Source organism: Microtus pennsylvanicus, chromosome 11, assembly GCF_037038515.1.
Source record: "Microtus pennsylvanicus isolate mMicPen1 chromosome 11, mMicPen1.hap1, whole genome shotgun sequence".
Taxonomy (NCBI): Eukaryota; Metazoa; Chordata; class Mammalia; order Rodentia; family Cricetidae; genus Microtus; species Microtus pennsylvanicus.
In genome coordinates, this window is record NC_134589.1 from 17,636,682 (window position 1) to 17,661,051 (window position 24,370).

The 24,370-nt window shown below is 52.4% G+C and overlaps 1 protein-coding gene across 3 annotated transcripts in view; it reads right to left on the reverse strand.

Annotated features, from left to right (window-relative positions):
* Positions 1–24,370, reverse strand: part of Crhr1 (corticotropin releasing hormone receptor 1) — a 43,002-nt gene that overhangs the window by 1,776 nt on the left and 16,856 nt on the right. The window contains exons 2-11 of one of the 3 annotated variants that reach the window (XM_075990466.1): positions 20,855–20,942; positions 15,749–15,868; positions 11,379–11,464; positions 4,837–4,943; positions 4,016–4,136; positions 3,526–3,679; positions 3,255–3,315; positions 798–870; positions 370–455; positions 32–167 (exon numbers count right to left, since the gene is read on the reverse strand). In XM_075990466.1, coding sequence (XP_075846581.1) covers positions 32–167; positions 370–455; positions 798–870; positions 3,255–3,315; positions 3,526–3,679; positions 4,016–4,136; positions 4,837–4,943; positions 11,379–11,464; positions 15,749–15,868; positions 20,855–20,942 — 1,032 coding nt within the window. The remainder of the gene's footprint in view (positions 1–31; positions 168–369; positions 456–797; positions 871–3,254; positions 3,316–3,525; positions 3,680–4,015; positions 4,137–4,836; positions 4,944–11,378; positions 11,465–15,748; positions 15,869–20,854; positions 20,943–24,370) is intronic. The other 2 variants (XM_075990467.1, XM_075990468.1) reach the window with 2 other exon arrangements.

Genomic DNA, 24,370 nt, shown 5'->3' on the forward strand with positions numbered 1-24,370 from the left:
GAGTGGCAGGGCTCAGGGAGGACGGTGGTACCTGAAAGGACTCCAGAAAAGAGTTGAAGTAGATGAAGACAATCCTGGAGACCTCGTCCTCTCCAGGGTTGACAAAGAATAGCATGTAGGTGATTCCCAGCAGGGGCAGCAGCACCAGAGTGGCCTTCACAGCCTTCCTAGGGTGGAACAGAGGCCAGAGTCACAGGCTACCCAGAAGGGGTGGGGCTGTTAGCTGTGGGGAGAGTGATGGGTTTGGGAGATGGTCTCAGGGATGTCTAGCAAGGTGGAGCTACTGTTCTTGGGTTGACTGACTGGCTTGGAAGTGATCAGGTTCAGAGGAGGCTGGGCCCTACAAAGCATCCCTGGGGAGCCAGGTACCTGTACTGAATAGTCTCAGACGTGGTGGATGCCCGGAGTTTGGTCATGAGGATGCGGACAATGTTGAAGAGAAAGATAAAGTTGATCTGCAATTGGAGCACAGCAACAGGAGTGAGGATGGGTGGTAGGGGTGGGGATGGGCAGCAGGGATAGGGACATGTGGCAGGGATATATGCAGAAAATGGAGGTGGGTGTGGTGGACAGGACAGGCCCTCAGCCCTCTTAGCTCAGTTCTTGGTGTTCCTGATGCAGTCTCTCACCCCTTCTCTCTCCCTCTCTTCCCTCCTCCTCTCACTAACACTTAAGCAAATTCCTGGCCCAGGCTCCCTCTCTGGGGCCACCTAGGTAGAGGGTCCTTTCTATCCGTGGTAGACAGATTGTCCTTCCCCATGTTGGCTTGTCTCCTGCTACCTCCCCCAGGCTCTTACCAGCAGGACCAGGATCATGGGGCCCTGGTAGATGTAGTCAGTGTACACTCCAGGACGTTTGCCAAACCAGCACCTAGAAGGTCACAGAAGGAAAAGGAAGGGAGGGGGTCATCACGGTCCTTTCAGCGGCACATTGCTTGACCGTAGGGCAGTGCTTGACCAGAGCAGGATCAGTGCCAGTGGCCAGGAAAGGGCCCCAATTTCTAAGAAATCCAAACAGCGGACTCTGCTCCAGTGCCTCAGTGATCCTATCTGCAGAGTGGATGGTAACCCTCTTCTGTGGGACGTGGTTCTGTCTGTCTGCAAAGTGGATGGTACCCTGTGCTATGGGACGTGGTCCTGTCTACCTGCAAAGTGGATGATACCCTGTGCTATGGGACGTGGTCCTGTCTGTCTGCAAAGTGGATGATACCCCGTGCTGTAGGATGTAAAGTTTGGAGCAATCTCTGTGGAGGGAAAGTCTGAGAAAAAGGCCCCTAAACAGTTATAACCCTCATCCAAGCAGCTGTGACTATTTGAGAGAGACTTTCAAAATGGGCCTGACTGTTGACTTTCCTTCACAGAAAGGTGAGTAGGGAGGGAGGGTCAGTGGACCCTTGCCTGAGAGTCCAGCCATTTCCTCCTATACTTCTTGTATATAACTCTTCCCTGACTGCACATAGCCTCACGTCGTAGGAGGTGCTAACGTTTATAGCGTTGATTGGAGGCGAGACTCCATTTATGTGGCCATAGGGACGTCATTACCCATGCTGTGGGGAGCCCTAGTGGTGTGGCTACTTTGAGGTCACCGATGCTCCGATAAAATCTAACCTATGCCCTGTAAGTAATCCCAGTGAACCCTCCTGGTTTTCCCAGCTGGACTTCTGTGAGTTGCTTTGAGTTTGTCATTGGACCCCTAGAAGGAAGGGGTAGATGCTTGTTTTTCCTGATGTATTTCTCAGGGAAAGAATTCTCAAAACAGCAGCAAGAAACAGCCTGGAGCCTGGCCTAGCACTGCTGTGTCTGGCGCCCACTCAGGGACTCTGCCCTGCCACAGTTTCTCCAGAGCAGCCTGTGCAGGGAAGGTTTCACAGCTAACACCTATGGCAAGAGGTGGGCTGCCTTGCAGGCTCCTGAGCTGCCCTGCAGCAAGCTCGAGGGAGTAGGTGAGGACAGGGCAAATTAGAAGTCCTGTGTCCTTAGGGGCACATGGACTTGCCGTGGATGCGTCTGCAAACCAGAACGTGAAGTTTGTATAGGTGACCTTCTGGTTGTAACAAGCTTGTTTAACACTACTCGGGTCATATACCACTGTTGTGGGCTCCAAACTGGGGCCCTAGGGCCTCTCTGCTCACATTCCCCTACTCCTATGTTCATACACCCAGAATCCTCCTGCTGCACTGCCTGCATCTGTCCACCAGATGGGGCTTCGGGGCTGCTCAGACCTAACTTTCTTTTAAGCAGCACCCTTTCTGCTCCAGGGTGGGAAGGCATGTAACAGGGCTTACCTTACCTCTCTTTTCCTTCTGCTTCCCCCTTCCCCACCGCCATCTCCTGCGCTCACATTTTCACGTCCTACAAAGCACAGGCACCCCCGTCCCGGAATTCCCAGGAGGATCCCAGGGACACCCCACACCCACTTCAGTGAACCCTGCAGCCTGCCGCCTACCCTGCCGCTGCGCAAACACTCCAGCCTGAGGCAGAAGGAACCCATTTTCACAAATGTGGGTGATGCTCTTCCGGACTTCTGGTGCAGCCCAGTGAAGGGAGGGGAGGGCCTGCCTCCGTGAACCCCCAGTCAACCAGCCAGTCAGTGGGCATGGGAGGATGCTTATGGCTTCAGTCTTGCCTGGCTCCTCCCCACTTCTCTTTCTGTGAAGTTCCCAATCTCAGCTTCACACTGGAACCACCCTGTTACCCAGGCCACACCTCAGTTCCATAGCACAGAGTTCTGAGGGAGAGAACTTTCTAGGTTTGCCCATAGGATTCCCCCACATGTGCAAGCTGCGACTTCAGGACTGACTGGGAATACCCGAGTCTCCTTTACAAACACCCGAGGCTTCAGAGAGGAGCTGGACCAGTCTTTGAGACCACCTGGACCAGCTTCCATTAAGCCCATATAATCTTATTATAAAACACACCTTGATGGTAATAAGCATTTGTGCAGCGCTTACTGGGTGCCAGGTCTATGTGCTTGGTATGCACTTCATCCCCAGGGACCCTGGCTGTCTGGCTCCACCTTTGGACAGGTGACAGACAGGGAGGGACCCTGGCTCTCTGGCTCCACCTTTGGACAGATGAGAGGCAGGGACCCCGGCTGTCTGGCTCCACCTTTGGCAGAGCACTGGAAAGGATCCTTGAATTGAGGCCAGTGTTCTCTGCCTTTGTTGATGCAGTCACTGCTCTTACAGGACAATGACCAAAGTCCCCTGGGGAGTGCTCTGAAGAGCCAGACTCTGACCTCACAAAGTGACTTACTTTTCGTTGTCGTAGTACAGCTTCCCGATGGCCCATGCCACAATGATGGGGAAAGGTACACCTGAGGGAGAGAGGGGACTGTCATTGAGCCCTTTGATGGACGACCCCAGGGCAGTCCAGGGCCTGCAGAAGAGCAGCGATTTCTGGGAGTTGAGCTCTGATGTTTCCTTCACGGGATCCCACGACTCTCACCCCTAACAGGGGTGCGAACCCCACCCTCCTGACCCGGCCAGTCCACATAAAAAGATGCTGAGGCCGGGCTGCAGCTCACCCCAGCCGATGCAGACGAACATCCATTTGTGCAGCCGGTCGGTGGAGTAGGTGAGTACAATGGCGGTGTGTAGGTAGCAGCCCTCACCAAACATCCAGAAGAAGTTGGTGACGTGGAAATAGTTGTAGGCAGCCGTCACCAGCCTGCACCATCCCTGTCCCAACCAGAAAGGACAATGAGCTTGAGAGGGCATCAGTAACGGTGTCTCATCTCCAGACTCTTCGGGATCCTGCTCTTGTTCTGTGGGTACCCAGGCCCGCACCCCCACCTTTTTAAAACTTTATGTGCATTGGTGTGAAGATGTCAGATGCCCTGGAACCGGGGCTACAGACAGTTGTGAGCTGCCATCTGGCTGCTGGGAACTGAACTCGGTTCCACTCGGGTCCTCCGGAAGAACCCCAGCCCCAGGCCTAGCCCTTCTGCAGGGTAGCCCCACTCCAGCTCCTCTGACCCAGGCTTGGCCTTTTCTGTCTCCCTAGCTGGGACTCACCACATTGCTCTGGTGGACCTCGGGGTTCATGGTGAGCTGGACCACAAACCATGTGGCATTGCGCAGGATGAAAGCCGAGATGAGGTTCCAGTGGATGATGTTTCTCAGGCACCGGATGCTCCTGGGGCAGCAGGGGAGAGCAGGTGGCAAGAGCAATGGAAGAAGAGAGGGAGGGATGAAGGCGGATGCCGACATTACCCCAGCCCAGACACAAGATGGAGGAACTAAAGCTTGGAGTCAGTGGGGCTGACAGGTCGGCCTGAGCTCCACGGGGCCTATCTGGGGCACCAAGACACCTGCTCTTGTCAGGGCTGATGTGGTCAGGGATCCCCCTTTGTTCTCCGCACTCCAGGACTGAGAGGCAGAGGGCTGGCAAAAAAAGACCTTCAACTGTAAGTCCCCTCTCAACTTTCAGGTTTTGGTCCCACCTGTTCCTAGCTTTTTCTTGTCACTTGGGCCATGGCAACCTAACCTTGAGTCAGGAATGCCACTCTGTGGAACTCTTACCTCCTGGGGTCTACCTGAGAGCCCCCAAGAGGGATGAGGACCAGCTTTAGGGGTAACACAGGTGAGCCCGGGCTTTGTCCTACCTCACTCTCCCTGCCCTGGCAGCTGCTGGGAGAAAGGACAGATGTGAGTCTGCCAGAGTCCCTAAGAGACTACAAATTCCCGTGGACGCTGCTCCCTACTACTCAAGTGAGAGGCAGGTTACCCCTTTCTCAGCACCCCTATCTCAGAGCTATGCTTGCACCTTCTCTGCCTCCCCTGCGCATGTGCAAGGGCCCAGGGGATAGCAGGAGGCAGCTCCTGGGCCCTCTCACCTGAGACGCAGAAAGAGGACAAAGGCCACTAGGAGGGCTACCAGGGAGATGCAGTGGCCCAGGTAGTTGATGATGACGGCGATGTGGTAGTGCACTTTGCTCTTCTTCTAAGGCAGGAGAGAGAGAGAGAGGCAGAGTTGAGGCTCCTGCACACCTACACCTCTGAGCCCGTTGAAGGGACCATTCCGTTCCGTGAGGACAGCACCAGGGAGAGGTACTGGGGGAGGGAGTGGGAAATACTAACAGCATTTGCCCTGCTCCAGAGTGACCGTGCTGTGTGGTTAGACTGATAGGAACTGAAGCTGCACCCATGTCACGCAGAGTTCCCGTGTCACGTTAACAAACGCGGTTCCCACCCGTACACGCACTCCTGTGCTCACAGATGTTCGTGCCGCATTCTGTCCTGATGCCATGGCTGCAGTGGGTGCAGAGCCTCTCCCCCCACCCCAGGATCTCATCCCTCATCCACTTCTGAATTGAGTCCCCATCTGGCTGCACGAGGATCTGGTACCCACACGAAAGCCAAGTGTGACTATGGGAAGCTGTAATTCCAACAGGGGATCAGAGACAGGTGGCTCCCTGGGGTCCTGGCCTGCCACCCCCAGTAACACTATCAGTTCAGGCTTAGTGAAGAGATCCCTGACTCAAAACAATAAGGTCAAAAACCATTGATGAAAGCATTCTGAATCCATCTCCACAGGTACACATGGATGTGTTTCCCCCCCATGTGCATATATATGAACACATGCGTGTACCATACACATACCCTGAAAGAAAGAAGACGAATTCCTCATTCCCAGGGCCTTTCCCTACTCCTTGCCTGGCCCCAAGTGAACAATAGCTCTTCATTCCCTCCCCTTGACACTTCCTCCTCTCTTTCTGGATAGCAGAAATGGAACCCAGGGCCTTGAGAAGGTTAGGCAAATGCTCTGTCTTCTGTGGACTACATCCTTAGCCATTCCTAATTAAAAAAAAAAATTTTAGCACACTTATTTATTTAATGTGTGTATGTGTGTAGGAGCATGTCTGTGATCATGTGTGTCATGGCGTGTGTGCGGAAGGTAGGGACAACTTGCACAAGCCAGGCCTCTCCTTCCACCAGGTGGTCCTTTAGATTAAACTCAGTTTGTCACACTTGGTGGCAAACACCTTTACCCACTGGGCCATCTCTTTGGCCCTAACTTTCTTAATTATTCAATCGTGAATATTCACCACACGCTACTGGCACACATACGAAAGCCTTCTTACTTAGAGTTTCCTCATCTTGAAGCTTCAAAGTGACTCTGTGGGAAAAGCTGGAAAGGCATCCATAACTTTCTTTGCAGAAGAAGAAACCCAGATTATGCTGACTTGTTCGAGATTACCAACTTCATTTTATAATCCATCTTTTGTTACATATAGGTCCTTACTTAATGGGGGAACCAGCCAGTACCCAGTGCTCAGCTCTCTACAGAGTCCCAGTGCAAAACCCATTCACCCTGTCCTAGGCCCCAGGAAGACAGGACATCACATGAGCAGCTCATGCCTCTGGAGTCCTAGGACCCTAGGGTGGTGAGTGGAGACAGGGCAGGAAGGCAAGGGGAGGCTTCCGTTCTGCCCTTCCAACGCCAAGGGTCTCTACGGGCCTTTGGCAGCTTCCAGGATCCTACCAGAGGCTCCAGACAGACATGCACAATGCAAAGCCTTTCTGGAACCAGCACTTGATTTCTTTTTATTAAATTTTTCACATCCATGCTGAGAAGCCCCTGGGTAATAACAGCATCTGTGGCGCTGAGCTGCTGCCACACCCCAGCATTCTCTCAGGGCCTAGGAGGAGAGGGGGAGGAGGGACTTACTGGCCTCTTCTGTCAGAGCCCCTACCCTAGTCACTCCACTTGCTCATCAGGGTGAGGCTTGGTAACTTTGAGAGAAGTCACAACTAAGCACACACCGTATGCTGGGTCCCAGAACCTAATCCTCGTGACGTCACTGAGATGGTCCCTGCACTCTTGTTTTCTGGATGGAAAGGCCACACAACTGATCCAAGATGTAGTTTTAGCAATCAGAATCTGGACCAGCCTGGCTTTTGGGATCCTTTTCTCCTTCCACTCAAAGGGTTATGAGGGTGACAAGCAGGGACTAGGGGAAAGGCACTCTCTTGACGATGAGGGGTGGGGGGTGGGGTATCTCATCCTGTGTCCAGGATCTAGGGGAGGGATTTCTGCAGAGAGAGTGTGGCTCACTAGTGTTTTTCCTCACTAAGGTGAGTGAAAAACAAAGTTCAGTGCTGCAGGGAACAGAGATCCCGCTGGGTCAAGCTATGGGACCTACTCACCTCATGCCCCACAGGCCTGGTGCAATCTGAGCACCAGAGCACCAAGACAGCTGTGGGGAGGGCAAAGGTCACGGAGAGAGCGACAGAGACGCCCCCTGCCATGGCAACCACTGTGATATGAATGTGTCCCTGAAAGTTAAAGTGCTGCAAACACGGTGCCCAGTACTGTTGGATGTGGGGCCTCCCAGCAGAGTGGGGGCCTCACTGCAGGATCTGGTTCCTTCTAAAAGGATGTGAAGCCCATCTGCTTTCTCTTCCTTTGCCTCCTGTCAAGAGATGATACAGTAGGAAGCCCTTTGCAAGATGCTAGCCCTCAACCTTGGATGTCCCAGCTTCCAGAACCAAAAGCCAATACTTTTCTACTCATAATAAGTGACCCACGAACTGGGGATATAGCCCCACTGATAGACTGCTTGCCTAGCATGCATGAAGCCTCAGGTTCGATTCTTAGCAATTCATAACACCAACCGTGGTGGCATATGCCTGGAAACCTGGAACTCAGGGCTTAGGAGTCAAGTTTAAAAAATCATTTAGATTTATTTATTTTATCTTTATGTCTATGAGTGTTTTGTTTGCATGTATGCATGTGCACCAAGTATGTGCCTGCAGAGGTCAGAAGAGGGCACTGGCTCTCTTGGATCTGAGGTTACAAAACAGTTGTGAATCAATGTGAATGCTTAGAACAGAACCTGGGTGTGTGCAAAGAGCAAGTGCTTTTGTCTGCTGAGCCATGTCTCCAGCCCCTCATTGATATACAATGTCTGAGGTCAGCTTGGATTACATGTGACCTTGTCTCAAAAATTAAAAGATTCAATCTTAAGTATTCTGTTACAGTTGTAAAACCAGAGCAAAACAGTTGCCAATTCTCTGAGAGATGAACGCAGCCAGTGACACCCAGGCAGAATAGTAGTGACAATGAGAAAGTTCCATTAACAAACCAGAACTCTGGTTGGCGCTGTCTAGAAAAACACCTTGCAATACCCTGAGAGGCAGCCAGCAGCACCCCAAGGAAAAGCTAGTAACACCCCCAAGAGGTTGTCAAGGACACCTGGACAGACCAGCCAGGAAATGTCTCAAGAGACAACCAATGATCTCCCTGGATTCCCGGCAAAAATGCCAATGATACCCTGAGTTCCTGGGGACAAGCCACCAAGAACTGCAAAAGCCACTGGATTCCCACAGCACAAGCAGACAGAACCAACCCCGGGAAGCTTAAGCAATTCATTCCCTGCCCAATCTAGGGATGAGGTCCACAGGCTCCCTGAGGAGGGTGGCACAGCAGGGTGTTGGAGAAGGACCAGTGTTGGACCCTCAAAACCGGACTCTAACAAGCAGTTAGAGCTGGCTGAACTGATTCTGACCAGACCGGAGGAAATCATCTTACCCCAAAGGCCAGCACCATTAGACCTGCTCGGATGCCCTGCCAGTATGAAAGCGATGAGATCTCCATAGCTCCTTCCCCGTGGCCCACTTCTTTCACTTCCCATCCCTGCTCATCAGACGCGTGGCATTTCCTGTCCGTCTGGCTTCCTGAGTTGCCTCTTTTACTCCTCTGTGGGTGGTCTGTACCTCTAGTTCTTAAAGTGTGGTCCTTAAGCCAACAGCATCAGAGGCCGGGAGTTGGCAGACATCTTGAGAGAGGCAGTCAAGCTCTGCCCCAGCTGCACAGAATCAGAACCTTTCCTTTAGCAAGAAGCCCAGGAAGTTGTTGAGCGTCTGAACATTCTAGTGGCCCATTCCAATCACTGCCCCACCTCCAGCCCCAACCCCTGGCTCATAAGCTCACAGAGTCCCGTTCACGTCTCCACTACACCCTCTCAGGATGAGCTGGAGACCCTGTGCTCAGCAGGGTGTGGGAAGGAGACAGTATTTCTAAGTATCAGGGGAACAGATAATAGTTGAGGACATTGTAACGGGTCACTTTGTGGGTAGAGCTCCAGGAAGCAGAAGTTAGTGCAGGCAGGGTGGTCCTGGGGGGCTTGGTGTCATCCCTGGCCCAGAAGAGTCAAGCTTCCCAGCTGAGGATCTGTCGCCAGGAGGTGCCCACTGTGGACAGATCTCTGCACCTGCTGTCTCCATGCCCTCACAGGTGCCACTTCTCAGGCAGCCTTCTGAGGTCCCGATGGCGGTTTGGAGGAGAATGACTCCTAAAAGATCTTATGTTTGACTATTTGGTCTCCAGCTGGTGGAACTGTTTGGGAAGGATTAGGAGGTGTGGCCTTGTTAGAGGAAGTGTGTCACTGGGGGTGGGCTTTAAGGTTTCAAAAGCCCACACTGTTCTTATTTCTGTCTGCTTCATGGTTGTGCTTCAAGATATAAGTTATTGCCCCTGCTATGCCTGGCTCTTTGCCATCATTCTCCCAGCTGTGATGGTCATGAACCCTCTGGAACAGATTAAAGGACTCACTGATACCTTTGTAAATTGCCTCACTTTTGTTACAATAGAAAAGTAACTAAGACAGACCCTTTATTTGCACCCCACCCCCACCCTTGTACGTGATCTGGGCTAATCCTAGGCTCAGAGCTGAGCAACCTACTGCTTATTCAGCTAGACACCTGCCTCTTCGTAAATCTGAGCAGGCAGAGAGCCTTGGAGGCTAGGGGCTGGCAGTGGAGATGGCGTTTCCACTAAAGGAACTGGTAACTAAGGGCAGACATGCAACCAGGCCAGCAGGGGTGGCCGGGGAAGGGAAGATAGAAGAGAACCAGGCAGGGGTGGGTCACTGCATGGTATATGTGGGTCTCAGTCCTGACAGAGCAGGACCCATGGTACCTGGGGTTTTCCCAACGATGTCACCTTCTCTCAGTTACACTGCCATCTATTCTGACTTCCTCTACTAGGAACTCAGGCATGGTGGGAGGATGAATCTTCTTTCTTTGCCAAGGTTCAAGCTGATACCCTCTCCCTCCCACACAGCACACACATGTTGGCATGTACTCACATACATGTGATCAGGAATATGCACATACATGCATACTGCAGACACATGTGAAAATGCCTATTCCCAGGTTGTCCCTGGGCAGCTTGACCTTATAGGTTATGGCTGGGCTTCTGGAACCTGTGTGTGAATTAGTGCTCTAGGTAAGATTAAGCAGGTCTGGAAATCTCAAGACGAGATGGAGGCTCTCCAAGTTCCTTTCTAACTCAGACTTTCAGATGATGGAATTCCCAGAATCCTCTGGACCAGTCTGTCTTCCTCACTCCTGCAGCACAGGGACCTGGCAGCCTGACCGCACAGATCGGGTAAGGGTGACTGTAGGTAGAGGCAGTAACAGAGGAACTCACACATCCATGCACCTTCCAAGTCTGTAAAAACCAAAGACTGAGACTAAAGACTGACCCACTAAGTTACAGCACATCTGGAGAGCGGATTTCATGCAAATATAAAGAGAACGAAGATGCTTGCTCTAAACTGACTTGGAATAATCTCTGGGATAGATGGCTACAGGAGGAAGCAAGCGTCAAGTAGTTTGTTTAACGGGTGAAGTTTGGGTAAAGCCAAAAACATTATGCAGAGACACTCTGACTCGTACGTACAGAACATGTGAGAAACTGGCTACGGATAGCGATGGGAGGGGCTCTTCTTGCTGTATTCCCATCTGTACCTTTTAAATTTTGCATTCCATGTAAGCAACAGCTGTTCAAAACCATTGAAGCTTTGCAAAGCAGCTCTGGGGCTTTTTCAAAGTGCATCATCGTCCCACTTCCAGCCTTGGTTCTGAAAAGGTCCCACAGCTGGACCTTGATGTCACTGTTTCGTGTGATCCAGCTACTCTCTGGTTTGACTGCACCCCAGCCTTGTCCCACATCCAGTGAAAGCAGCCAAAGATGAATGAGAGAGGGAAGGAGGAGAGAAGAAGGGAGGGGTAGGGATGGGGGAAGGAAGGAGGGAGGCAAGAAGGAAGGGAAGAAATGGAGGAGGGAAGGAGGGAAGGAGGGAGGGAGGGAGGAAGGAAAAGAAGGGAGGGAGGGAGGGAAGGAAGGGAGAGAGGGAGGGAGGAAGGAAGGAAGGAAGGAAGGAAGGAAGGAAGGAAGGAAGGAAGGAAAAGGGACAAGGACTGAATTCACTGTCCTTGGCATGTCCAGCGGCTCCCCACCAGCTTCCCTGTGGCAGAGTCTCAGTACCAGCTTCTGAAAAGTTCCCAGGCCCCAACTGGCCATGTGGCAGGCACCCAGCTTGTACTGGTGGCCCTGGCCTGCTCCCTCAGTAGGGCAGCCTATTCTCACCTCTTCGTTGAGAATCTCCTGGCACTCGGAGTAATTCACGCGGGCCGCCCAGCTGCCGTTGGCCAGGCACTCCCGGTAGCCATTGTCTGGGAAAAGAAGAAAACCATGACAGAAGAGACATCTGTCTGTCCACACATCTGAGCTAGCACAGGGCCTGCTGCCTGGGAAGGCAGAATAAAACTGGGGGAGGGGCTTCCTGATTGTCCCATGTCCCACCTCTTTCCACCTCCTGTACCACAAAAGTACTGTTCCCTACAAGCTGCCCACAGGACGTTGGCTCTGTTAGCCCAAACTGGCATTATCATGGGCTTCTCTCACCCCTCACCCGGAGGCCTATGTCCTCACAAATGCTTTCCAGTGGTAAATTTCCTGGTTGCTATTCTTCTAAGATGTTCCCATTTGGGGTCCTGCATGACAACAGAGAATGCAGATCCTGCGACCTGAGATACACGGACGTGGTGGTGTACGTATGCCTTAAATCTTGGCACTCAGGAGACAGCAGCAGGCAGATCTCTGCAAGTTCGAGGTTAGCCTGGTCTACATAGTAAGTTCCGGGCCAGCCAGGGATACACAGTGAGACTGGCTTTAATAAAGATTCGTGGCTGGGAAGATCTGGTGGATGATACCTAGTGACTGCTCACATGGGCGGTTTAAATGTTGGGGTTCCTTGGGTTGATCTCTCTGTGTGCAGTTCACATATTAGGGTGTTTCACACGGGTCAGACTTACAGAAGGTCCCAATAGTACCATTTCTCCACAGCACACCTTATGCTGGAGACTCTACAGGGAGGCCTTTTTGGTAGAAAAGGACAGATGGCAGAAGGTGGGGGCTCCTGTGTCACTGTCAGACTGGGCTGTAGCTACAAGTCCACCTCCTAAGGAGGCGTGGGGGGGCAGTTAGGGCTTCTCTACTTAGCTTTAGAGCCTTAGGAGACAGGATTGCCCGAAGAACCCCTTTTATCCATTTTCTGGATAGTGCCTTGGGTAGCAGAGCTAGGAAATCCACTAGGGATGGAGATTAAGGAGTCCACACTCTCCTCCCCTCCTGTGATGTCTCCGACCTCATCTGTATTCTCTCTGGAATCAGTATGGTCACCCATGCTCCCTTGTATTTCTAGCTGTCACTCTAGACAGCACTGGTCATAGAAGAAACTGAGCTCTGAGTCATTTCCACTGGTGTCTCTCTTGGCTAGAGTCCACTCTGTGGCTCCAACTGACCCACAGGCTGGAGGAGGGCTGGGGAAGCTGCCAGAGCCCCAGTCTCTGGGCTTGAAGCCCTTACAGGGGGCCAAAGGCATAACTCAGCTGTGGCTGAGCAGCCGGAGTGTCTCTCGGTCCCTCCATTCATCTCCAAAGGTGGAGATGCTTCAGTTGACCTCTGATGACCATCAGCCTGGGAGCTGCCTCTATTGGCAGCATCAGGACCAGAGATGCAGAATGAGGGATCAGGGGAATTGATGCTGCCTCAACAGAGGGAGCTGGTTTGACCTTCAAGCTGAAAGGCTGTGGCCTCCTCTCTAACCTCAGAAGCTGCTCTAGCTGCAGCGACCTGATGGGGGAAATTATCTTTATGGATTTTCCCAGCTCTGTTTGGCCTCACCGTGAACAGATCTGAGTCCTAGGAAAAGCTATGATCTGCGCCGAGTTGGAAACGAGGCCACAGGCTCTTTATTGGTGTTAAATAAGAGCTGATCCCCAAAGGGCTCATGGTGAGGATGCTCTGGGATATCTGTGGGGACAGGAAGCCAAGAACAAGGGGACTAACTACAGTATCAACCAGAGGCTGCTTGGAATGTCAGCAGAGAAAGGGACTTCGGGCAGAGACAGCTGGGGAGAGCATAAAGCAGAGAGGCGACCCAAAGGAGGTTTCAGAGCAGGGTCCTAGAGTTACAGAGTCTGGGTTCAAAGGCTGTCACCACCCTTCCACAAACTGTGTGACCTTGGGTGAGTCACTTGACGGCTCAGCTTCCCTATCTTGAGACAGAGCCATCTTGAAGACACTCTGGCCTCTTTGGGTTAGTATTTTTAGTTAGCAGTTGGAAGCGTACTGGACATATGGTGTCCGTCCTGTGTTTATTATTGTTGTCTCTGAGTTGTATTTATATAACCTTACATAATAGAACATATCACTTGTCTCTATCCAAGGAGGTGCAGGTGGAGATTTTATAAGAATCATCTTTGTTCAACAGCTTCCCTTTGCCCACCCTCGTCTAGCATAGGGTGCCTGGAGCCCATTCCCAGGCTGGACCATTGGAAGCAGCAGGCTTTGACCCAGAGGGACCAACTGACCCTGAAGGAAAACAAGCCTCACACACAGGGGCTTGTTGCCAGGGAGGAGCCAACTTCCTCGTCTAATTGCTGAGCCGAGCAGTCCTCCTGGAGGATCATGGGAAAATGGATATTTTTGGAAATGTTTCCCATCCTTTTGAAGATCTGATGCCACAGGAGGGAGGACGGTAGGGAGCAGCCTGGAAGTCCTAGCAACACCTCATCAGTAAATGAGTTAATTAGAAACTAATGATTGGGAGCAGCTCTGCCCCCTCCTGATGCCAAAGTGGTTGCATTCCCAAAGTCTGGCACAAGCGGCCCCTGCACAGGAAGTCTGGCAGCCCATGCCAAGAAACCAACATCCCAACTTTCTCTTTGGAGCTATTGGGTGAGCAGGGGAACCCAGGGGACACCTCATCCCACCCCCATCCATCCTGTAGGTAGAGAACAAAGTCCTAGAGAGGGCCCAAAGCCACGGGCTCTTGAACTATGGACAAACAGATGGATATATAGCGCAGGGTGCCTGGCTTCTACTCAAGGCAGGGCCCATGTATACCATAGCATTAAAGCCCAACAGCGCTTCCTGGGACGTGTCCAGGAAACTTTGGTAATCCAAGTTGAGGATATCCGTGGAGAATGGCTGTGGCTGGCTTCAAAAGTGGGCAGGGTTGTAACCACAGCCAGCCAGCCTGAAAGCCTTCACTCGGGAAAACAGGCAGTGGGTGGGGCACAGCAAGGAAAGGCTATGAGGTGGGTGTGACCAGAGTGTCTGAGACTGCGCAGCAGGCAGGTAGGGAGCTGAGTGTTTTGGAGGTGACCAAACAGGCTCTGGTGCTGCTGCAAAGAGAGAGACCCCCTGGGGAGCTTGGGTGTGCCAGCCCACGCTGCCACTGTCCTGGGACAAGATGTGGCGTGTATGCAGAGCAGCATGCAGGCTCTGGACTCCTGAGTTCAGCCTCCACCTTCAGGGTCTGTGACCCTCATTAGGTTATCAACCAAACTATTCCTCAGTTTCCTCTTTACAAAAACCGCATGTCGGAAACTAGCCAACGGTGCACCACTAAGTCTCCTCTTCATCTTTGCTTCTTACCTGATCTCTCCTCCTAGCCCATTCTAGTACTTTTTCTCTTGACCTTCCCACAGTCATCTTGGCAAGCCCTTCTGGCTGCATTTCTAATCCTAACCCCTTCACCCACTTAGTAAAGGAGGGAGAGGCAGGAGAGGTTAGGGACTTCTGAGCAGGAAGAGATCCTCAACCCTCTAACCCCTACACAAGAAAGCCAGAGGGTCACAAGAAGGGAGGAAGCACTGATGTCACCCACTGAGTCTTGACATGGGTCACCTGGTATCTGGGCACTTTTTGGAGCTTGGGGATCACCCAGCACACCTCCAGGATTCACACAGGGGCTTCCAGCCCTGGGGACCCAGAACCCAAGCTCCTTTGTGTAGCCCAGGGCCCCTGGCTTCCATCTGTTTTTCTCTTGATAGCAGGGACCTGAGTCATTGGCAGGAGAAAACAAATTAATTCTGAGGGTGGCAGATGCTCTAGCAAGGAGCTGCAAAGCCCAGCATGAAGGCTGGGCCTCTGGGGAGCAAGGTGTTTACATGGGGATCCAGTATCCAGTGCTTAGTCTGTGGGTCAGTCCTTGCCCACCCCATTACACCTGTGGGCCTGGGATGCTGGGGTACAAATCACTCTCTATCATGGATGTGGTATTCTAGGTATCCGGTCTTCCCAGAACTTCCCTGCCCTAGGGTCCTTATAAGCAAAGTCAGGACTATCAGGACCATTAAGACCTATCTTGGGAGTGGCTGAGGCCCAATGGGACTAACCAGAAGGCTTGTCAACTACAAGAAGAAAGTGTCAGGTAGACCAGTGCATTGCAGCTTCACCCCTGCCAGCTGGTGACTTGGGCAGTTCTCTAACTTCTGCAGTCCTGAGGCCTCAGCAGTCAGATGCTGGACGTTAACTCTGCAAGAATCCGCAGGAGCCCCCAGAGAGCAGAGCTGGTCCTAGGGGTGTTGCCCCTGTTGGATTATTTCTCCCAGGTGCAAACTGCTCCACAGCCCCCAGCAGCCCGCCCTCTTCCTTTCCTTCCTTACTTGTTGTGTTGTAGCGGACACCGTAGAAAAAGGCAGGGCACGGCCGAACCACCAGCTGCCCTGCAGGGCTCCTGGGCCAGCAGGTGCCAATGAGGTCCACGGAGGCATTGCAATGCAGGCCTGGGCACAGAGACAACAGGGGAGAGAGAGTGAGGCCCTACCAAGGCCCCAGGCAGATAGAAGTTCCTGTAGAGCTCAGCCCCACTACAGACAGGAAAAGCAACGCCCCAGGGCAGACATGAGTTCAGCCTATAGAATAAGGTGGCTCTGTTGCCACAGCACTAGGGAGACCGTGGGTTCCAGAGCAGAACAAAGAGTTCAAGCCCTGGCTGGTTTCAGCTGGGCTCCGTTGGTGAGGATGCTTCCTTCACAGGGTCTCACACATTCACCCAGCTCTGGGGCAGTTATATGCACTGTCAGGGGTCCAGGGAAGGAAGCGCCCAGCACACCTTCTGCCAAAATGCCTCTTTCCCTCCTTTAACAGTTCCCAGATCCGCTTCTGCTAAGACCAGAGAAGGGGAAAGACAGAAAGGCCCTAGCTCAGCTAGCACCCGCTGATGTCAGGGCCCATTCTACATCAGTGAGGTTCCACCCAGAGGAGGCTCCAGCTGGGAACACCACCTCTAAGGTCCCCCATTTTAAAGATCCTAATTGGAGCTCTAACTCTGCCCACATTTGTCCAGTGATTTGGGGACCCACATGACGGTGGGCGATACAGAATGGCAAATGTCTCTGGGGTTTTCCTTTAGATGACCTAAAATCTACTCTGGTTGTATGGGAGTTCAAGGCCAGGCTGATCTACAAGAGCTAGTTTCAGGGCAGGTAGGGCTGTACACAGAGAAACCCTGTTTCAAAAAACAAAACAAAACAAAACAAAAACAAACCAAAGAAGATAAGGGACACTAAAGGATGAAGAACGCGCAGGGGTCAACATCAAGAGGCTACCAAGGGACAGAGAGGATTTTGAGCCCTGGGCTTCTGAGGCCAGCCCAGGCGCCTTTACCACCCCACAGAGGCCCGTGGACGGCAGCTGCCTTTGGCAGCATCTGCGCCATGTTCTTCGTAGCTCACGCTTGTCCCTGACACTTACAGAAAGCTACTGAAGTGACCTAGGGGATATAGGACCTTTATACTAAAAGCCCAGAAAATCCTGGAGGATGAAAAGTCTGTGAGAGGTTGCGAGATTGGAGAAGAGAGGTGGAATGAACTGGGGTAGGCAGCAAAGAAAGGCACCAGCCTCTTTCAGAGAGCAGCACCCGGTCCTATGGGCGGGGCAGTGTGGGAGAGGGTGGGGCCTAGGGGGCGAATCACGAGCAGCGGCTGGGCTTCATCCTTACACTTAACTGCTGAACTAGCAGTAGGGTTTCTATTCACCTCTAAGAGCTCCAGGGTGGGATTGGTGCTGAAGAAATGAAGGAAAGAAAGACGGGGACCCTGGTATGGAGGGCCGGGAGCTGGGAGGTTGTCAGAGCCTCTTGACGGCGCTGCCCAGCGCACCTCCGGTCCTGAGACTGTCTCTCTGGGGCCCTGTGCTGTCCAGTAACATCTTGACTAATGTTTGCAGCTCACCCTGTGACCCCACGTCTGGGAAAGAGAGCCGGGTCCCTGGGAATCCGGCAGACAGGCAGGGTCTCTGAAGATGGTCAATAAGATGAGGTGATGGTGCACACCTTTAGTCCCAGCACTCGGGAGGCAGAGGCAGGAGAATCTCTGTGAGTTCGAGGCCAGCCTGGTTTGCAGAGTGAGTTCCAGGACAGCCAGAGGTGTTACACAGAGAAACCCTAACTCAAGAAACAAAACAAACAAACAAAACGAAACAGAGAATAAAACAGATGTCCTGCCCCAAAGGTGACTGCATGTAGACAGGGTGATGGAGCAAGCACGAGCTACACAGTAAGAGATACTACAAACAATGTGTGGAGATAAAGACGGACTGGGTGTTCTTTTAACCTGGGATTTCTCTAAAACACTAAATTTAATTACAGACTTGAAAGGAGGGAGGGAGTTGTGGACGTACATGGCAAAGAGGGAGCCGCCCATACAAAGGTCCTGAGGCAGGTGTTTGCTGAGGTCTCTGGGGTTGACATTCCTGCCACTGTGTCTCTCAGATAACATAGATAAGGTCTCTTTGAAGGGTGGCCCAGTTTCTGCTCGGGCACAGTTGGGCACTGGTTTCTTCTGTCAAGTTGGCCACAAGCTTAGTGCTCAAATGTGCTCAGAGGACCCTTTCACTGCAGGTAATGCCAGAAGGAAACCAGAACCACGTTCTTGTCCCAGTTAGGAGGGGTCTCCCATCACCTGCTCTGGGTGAACCATAAGGGGTGTGAGCACCGGGCAGCCCCCTTTTCAGGTAGGAAGGCCATCTACCCGTGTGGTTTGAGGCTGGTGCCGTGACTCCTCGGAGGCTGCCTAGGGAGCAGCCAGGTGCCCTGGGGCAACCTTGGAGATGGGCACTCCTGCCAGCGGGAGGCGAGTGTCCTGGAATGAAAGGATAGTTGCTCTGTTTGGGTGACAGAGTATGGAGAGAGGCACAGAGGCGGGCAGACAGGTTCGAATCCGGGCTAAGCTGACTCTTTAGCAGGGCAAAGAAGGGTGTCTCTGTAGAGTGTGGGCCACACCAGAAGAGTGGATAGGAGACTGTGAACCTTTGTCTCGTGGCTCTGAAGACTCTTGAGTTTTGCACTTAATACTTAGTAGAAGTCCAGGCACATAGTAGGTGCTGAAGAAACTGTAGGGCCATATACAAGCTCAGTATATACAGGGGAAACTTCAGGGGTGGCACTGTACCTCCACATGACACTTTGTCTCCGAGTAACTGAGGACACTGAGCCCTGGCTATGACAGATCTCTTAAGTGACCACATAATGTACTAAATCTGAAGTCAGGCCCAGTGGGCTCAGCTCCTGTGGCCAGGGCTTGACAACTGTGTGTGTTCAGTCAAGTAACTCAACCTCTCTGAGCCTAAGATTCCTTTTCTTAAGAGCAGGAACAGAGATCCTTGCTGACTCTGTTGTGATGGCTAAATGAGACAGTTAGCATGTGTCCAACACAAAGCGGACATTCACACATATTGGCTCTTACTATTGCTGTTTGTTGCTCATCATTACCACCTTAAGGACAGCGATGGGAGCGGGCGACCCCTGGTCCTACTGCGCTCCGACTCCACTTGTCTAGAGTCAGTAATTCTATTAGTTTCTGGCACAGTCAGACTCATGTCATGATTTTATAAATCGCCAAGTCTGTAATCTGTCACATGATGGGGGCCTTGGCCATGGGAACCTAGCCCCTTCTTACTTCTGGCACGAGGCATGTGCAAGGCCCCCAAAGGTTCCGGCACTGTGCCAGCCACTCCGGCCAGACGCCCATCCATCTGTCCCGGGCCCTCACCCCACCCTCACCATCTGTCTCTGCCAATGCCCATCAGATGACAAATGGCCATAGCGGAGGAGGCCGTTGTGGAGGGTGATGGATCGCATCCTATGAAGCCAGGAAGGCTGGGAAGGGGGCGGGGCGTCCAGTACAAATCACGAGACCCGCTGCCTGGCCGCTTCCAAGGACAGGTGACACCTGTGTGGCCCCAGGGTGTCACTTCTCTTGAGCACAAGCAAGTTAATGGGGCCTGACGTGGCCTGGGGTGGAGAGGAGGGCTGGGACCTTCCTTCCAGGCCTCCTCCCTCCCTGTGCTTGGCTGCCACTGCTCAGGCTGAGAACAATACACTTCCTGCTCAGTTCAGCCAGTGGGTAGTCCAGTGCTGGACTGGCCAGTGCCTCTTAACCCTGGTGAGTCCTTCTGCCAACTTCCCCACTGGCATTCAATCATTGACTGTTCTATCTCAAGGCTCATTTTTAAAAACCCACCTTCAGGAAGGCTTCTTGGATTTGCTCTACCCGTGCCCCAGCCTCCCTGACACCTCATTGTGGTAAGCAAGCATTTGGTAGGGTGTACTCTCTCTTCCTCCTAGGTATGCAGTAAGTACTTTTCAAAAGCCACCCACGGTTATGCCCAGTAGGCGTCTGCATTCTCCACTTGTGAAACAGATCCACAAAACTCAGTACATTTAACTTCATGATTCCACCCCCCACAAAGTCCAGGGTATAGTCTTCCTGTGGGTACCCACAGTTTGGGTGCAAACCAATCCAGCTTGGAGTCAGTACAGGACCCAGTTGGTCGCCGCAGGCCCAGCACTCCTCCCTTCTTCCACCACCTCTGTGCGGGGACAGCAGGCCACGTGGCCACTGCTCTCAGTTGCACAAGGCTCAGCTGTAGGAATGAACTCCTCTTGCCTCCTTAACCTTCCTGAGTCCATCTCTCCACTGGCTACTCTCAGCGCTGGGAACATGGGTGAGACTAGGAGACCCTCTCAGCTCCTCTGGTGACACACATGGGATCTGCGGCACAGCAGGTGTTGATGGCTGATTCAAGAAGGCAAAGATGTATCTTTACGACATCTTGCCTGGCAACTGCCATCCCTGGGGCCATGTCCAGGGTGAGAGGAGGCTTGGCCTTGGGATCCAGCAGACCTAGATTTGGGACCAGACCCTGCTAGTACTGACTGTGACACCCTGGGAAACCGATGAAAGTCTTTCATGCCTCAGTTTCCTCATATGGACAGAGATCAGGTTTTTAGTTCATGGAGGATAACTACTCAGAAGCCGTTAGTCAATGGGTAAGCTATAGGTCTTGGTGAATTTGCATTCATCTAGCATTTTCTATTGGGGAAGTATTGAGCATCGTGAAGGAGCCAGATTGCCTTTGCAACCCAGGGTCCAGCACTTAGTGTTTCTCTGTGCCTTGGTCACCTTAGGTGTCCGATGGGGACAGCATCTCAAATCCCTAACAGCAGCAACCTCTGTCCTTCTGCCACTATCCCCAGCAGAGAGGCCGGGAGGGCCTTCCCCTGCTGCCCATGGGAGGGTGACCATGTGGCACATTTGCTGAGTGTGTCTCCTGTGTCCACAGTCGAGGTCACTGGCTAACCACAGGCCCTTCCCACACACTAACTCCAGTTCCAGATCTTTTTCCATACAGACCACTGCTCAGAGCCCCAGGGATGGAGATCATGAGGGAACCTGGCATCCTGGGAGGTAAGGGGCAGGATGACTCACCAGAGACATTGCTGGCCAGGGACAGGCTCTCACAGCGCTGATCCTGTAGGGAGGTGGACACGGGGTTCAGCCCCAGGAGGAGAAGAGCCTGCGGGCATAAGAGGTGTAGGACACTGTTAGGGTCTGACCTAATGATTCTTGCCCCCTCCTTATCTGCCAAGCATTCTACCCTTGCCCAGTTTCCTGGTCCCTCCCTGAATGTTTGAAATTGTGTTGGGGGATGGAAGCTGGTCAGTGGGGAAGCCCAAGCTACTTAGGCAAAGAGGATGTTTGTTTCTGGCTACTGGAGAAGGCCTCCTGCACTGCTCAGACCTCGAACATGTCTGCCTAGGCCCCTGCAAATGCACACACACACATTTGCACACAACCCTTCCGCCTTCCCTTCCTCTGTGGCATTTCAGGCCTGTGGTTTTAATGAGCTCCTCCTGAGTCCTCTTCCCTGCCTGGCTTCCTGTCAGTCATTGCAAATTGTGTTTCATGCATCAAGCTCTTCAAGCCCTTCTGACGTGCTGTGATGTCTATGATGGCTTAATTCTCCCTGGGACCTGCGTGGATATGGCTGCTGAAGGTGGGAAAACTGAGGCACTGAAGAAATGATTGTGTCTGGGAAGATGGGTCCTCGTTCCAGGGAAGGCCTTTGTCCTTTAGCGCTATTGAGGGCCCTGTGTTACTCTGACTCCAGGATTTCAGCCCTGCTGGGATAGGAGTGACATGGGCCCTAAGACCAGAAGGCTGTCTCTTCTTGAGTGGACGCCCCCAACAACGATGCTCCCTTTCTTGGGTTACCACCCTCTCTCTCTCCATGTTAGAGTCTGAACAGGTGGGCCGTGTGACCCCTCTGGGCCTCAGTGTCCTTGCTGTAAAGCAAATGAGCCCTCCCCGTGTCTAAGAGCATATACTAGTCTCACGCTTGCTGTGTCTAAGAGCATATACTAGTCTCACGCTTGCTGTGTCTAAGCATATACTAGTCTCACGCTTGGCAACCAGGTTAATGATGATGCTCTCTGTGTTTCGGGTCCACGATGGGTGGTCAATGAAGACAGACAGACTGACTTGAACTCAGTGCTTCAACTGGGTGAGGCAGAAATGGGTTGGAGCTGTGTCTGTTGGGATTCCTTCTGCAGGGGAGTTCAGAAGCATGGGGGTGGGGGAGGGGCACTACAGCGTGTGTTCCTTCCTCTGCTGGGGCCCTAACCATGGTGAGCAAAGAATCACCAGGTAGGATGGCAACCCTGGGAGTGTTCTCCACACAGCCACCCCACTCTGTTCTCCTGTTTCCTCTTTGGGGACCCTAGGATCAAGAGCCACCACACATAGCTTGAGAAAAATGGAACCCTAGTTTATTTGACTGTGACTGGGCTAAGTGTGTGTGTGTGTGTGTGTGTGTGTGTGTGTGTGTGTGTGTGTATGTCTGCGTCCATCTGTCTGTCTCCCTTCAAAGGCCAGATTTCTATGTTCACCTGTTAGGAATGTCCCCTGTCTACTCCCATCCCAGCAATCCCCCAGCCTCACCAGTACTCACTCCTTCCCCATTCTGTCATCTGTTGATAACAAAGGAAGGCTACTGCCTGCTTTCCCACCATGCATTTGAATTCCTGACCAGGGCCTGAACCCACCCTCATAAGCACTACCTCTAATCCTGGTGACTTACACAGCCACATTGTACCCTTGATGTCTGTCCGAGTCCTTAGTGGGCTTTAATTCATTCCCCCGCCTCAAGCACCCTCCCTCCATCTTCCCCCAGGGCTCTCTTTGCTCTTTCTGATACATGCTTCAGACTCCTCAGCAGACCTCAGTCCCACCATCCTGGGCAGGTACAGAAGCCACTCTGCCATCAGCCCTGGGGACCGTGAACTACTCCTGGGCCTTGACAATGGTCAGGATAAACCCTTTGATTCTGGCCCTGAGCAATTTCCCATACTCTACTAATCAGTAATGAAGCTACACAATCTCCAGAGGGTGGAGAAATATCATTAGCCCCATTTTCCAAATGCAAAGGCAGAAGTGGAGAGAAGTCACAGGCTAGCGGGTGGCTCTTGTCCGCGAAGCAGAGAGCAGTGTCTTCATGACAAAGCTACACCGCTCACTTAGAGTCAGCAGGGACCCTGTGCTGTCCTCAGAGATGGGTGATGGCTGCTGGGGCTAGAGGTCCCGTCTAGAAAATCTTGCTCCCCTTCACCTCTAACATACACACAAATCAACCAACCAACCAACCAATCAATCAATCTCGTTTCAGTAACAGGCAAACTAAAGAAACAGCATACCCTGTTGGAAAACATCAGTCCACCGCCTGACACCTACCCTTATCAATCTAATACTTAAAACATGCTTCCGTCTTCCAGCTTGCCCTTAAAGAAACATCACTCCCCATTCCCATCTACTTAACCCCGTCACCTCTCACCATGCAGTCCCTCCTGCTCAGGTACACCTTTGCCCACACAGTCTATGTCTCTTCTAACCCTGCCCAGCACCTGGTGACTCAGCTGTCCATAGGGTCAGAGCTTCTCCTTAGCCCTGCAAAGCAAAGTGACTCAGACTCAGTATACCCTTTCAGTGTGCCTGAGTACGCCCCCGTACCCTGTGCATGTCACGGATGCCCGCAGGGGAGGCCTTGGGGGAGTTCAGAGCGTGTGAAAGCCAGCTCATTACCACACACACTCGACCCAGCTCCAATTAGGGGACGGCGAATGCAAGGGCCAGAAGCTCTTATTCACACATCTTAATGTCCTGGGGTTCATTAGAGCAGAAACTCAGATTTGTTGAAAAAAAGAATCAAATGCCACAGGGCAAAGGGCTCGGCTGACCTTGAACCCTGGTGCTAGTCTGGCTGTCTTGGATGTACCTGTTTTCCACCCACGGAGGTCTTGGGCTTCGTTATGCAAAGGCAAATGCTTTTTAAAATTTCTAAGCTGGTCTTTCCTCCCCCAAAAGGTCAGCTCCGTGGCAGAATCTTTGCCTGCGCCCCCTCCTGCTCTGCGGAGGTTTATAAAAGCTTCCAGCTAATTCAGAAATTATACTTCCACAAAAGATCCAGCGTTTTTCCTAGGAATCTCTTCGGACCCGCTGGGACTCTCTTCCACATCAGCCACATCAGCAAGCTACTTCTCTGTCCGCAGCAAAAGGCTCTCAAGTGGCCCAGGCTAATGCTGACTTCCTCTTAATGGAGACTTGTTTGTTTGAAGACAGACTCTCAACGTAGTCCAGGCTCACCTCAAACTCAAAATCCTCCTGCCTCAGTTTCCCAAGCACAAGGATTAAAGGCGTGAGCCACCACACCCAGCTAAAACTGGAAATTCTGTTTTTTTTCCCCCCAAGACGGGGTTTCTTTATGTCACAGTCCTGGTTGTCCTGGAACTCGCTTTGTAGACCAGGCTGGCCTCAAATTTACAGAGATCCACCTGCCTCTGCCTCCCAATTGCAGGGATTAAAGGCGTGCGCCACCACTGCCAGTCAAAAACTGGGAATTCTTATTCTGGAGTCCGCAAACACACTGGGGTAGTGGGCAGTGTGTACCCT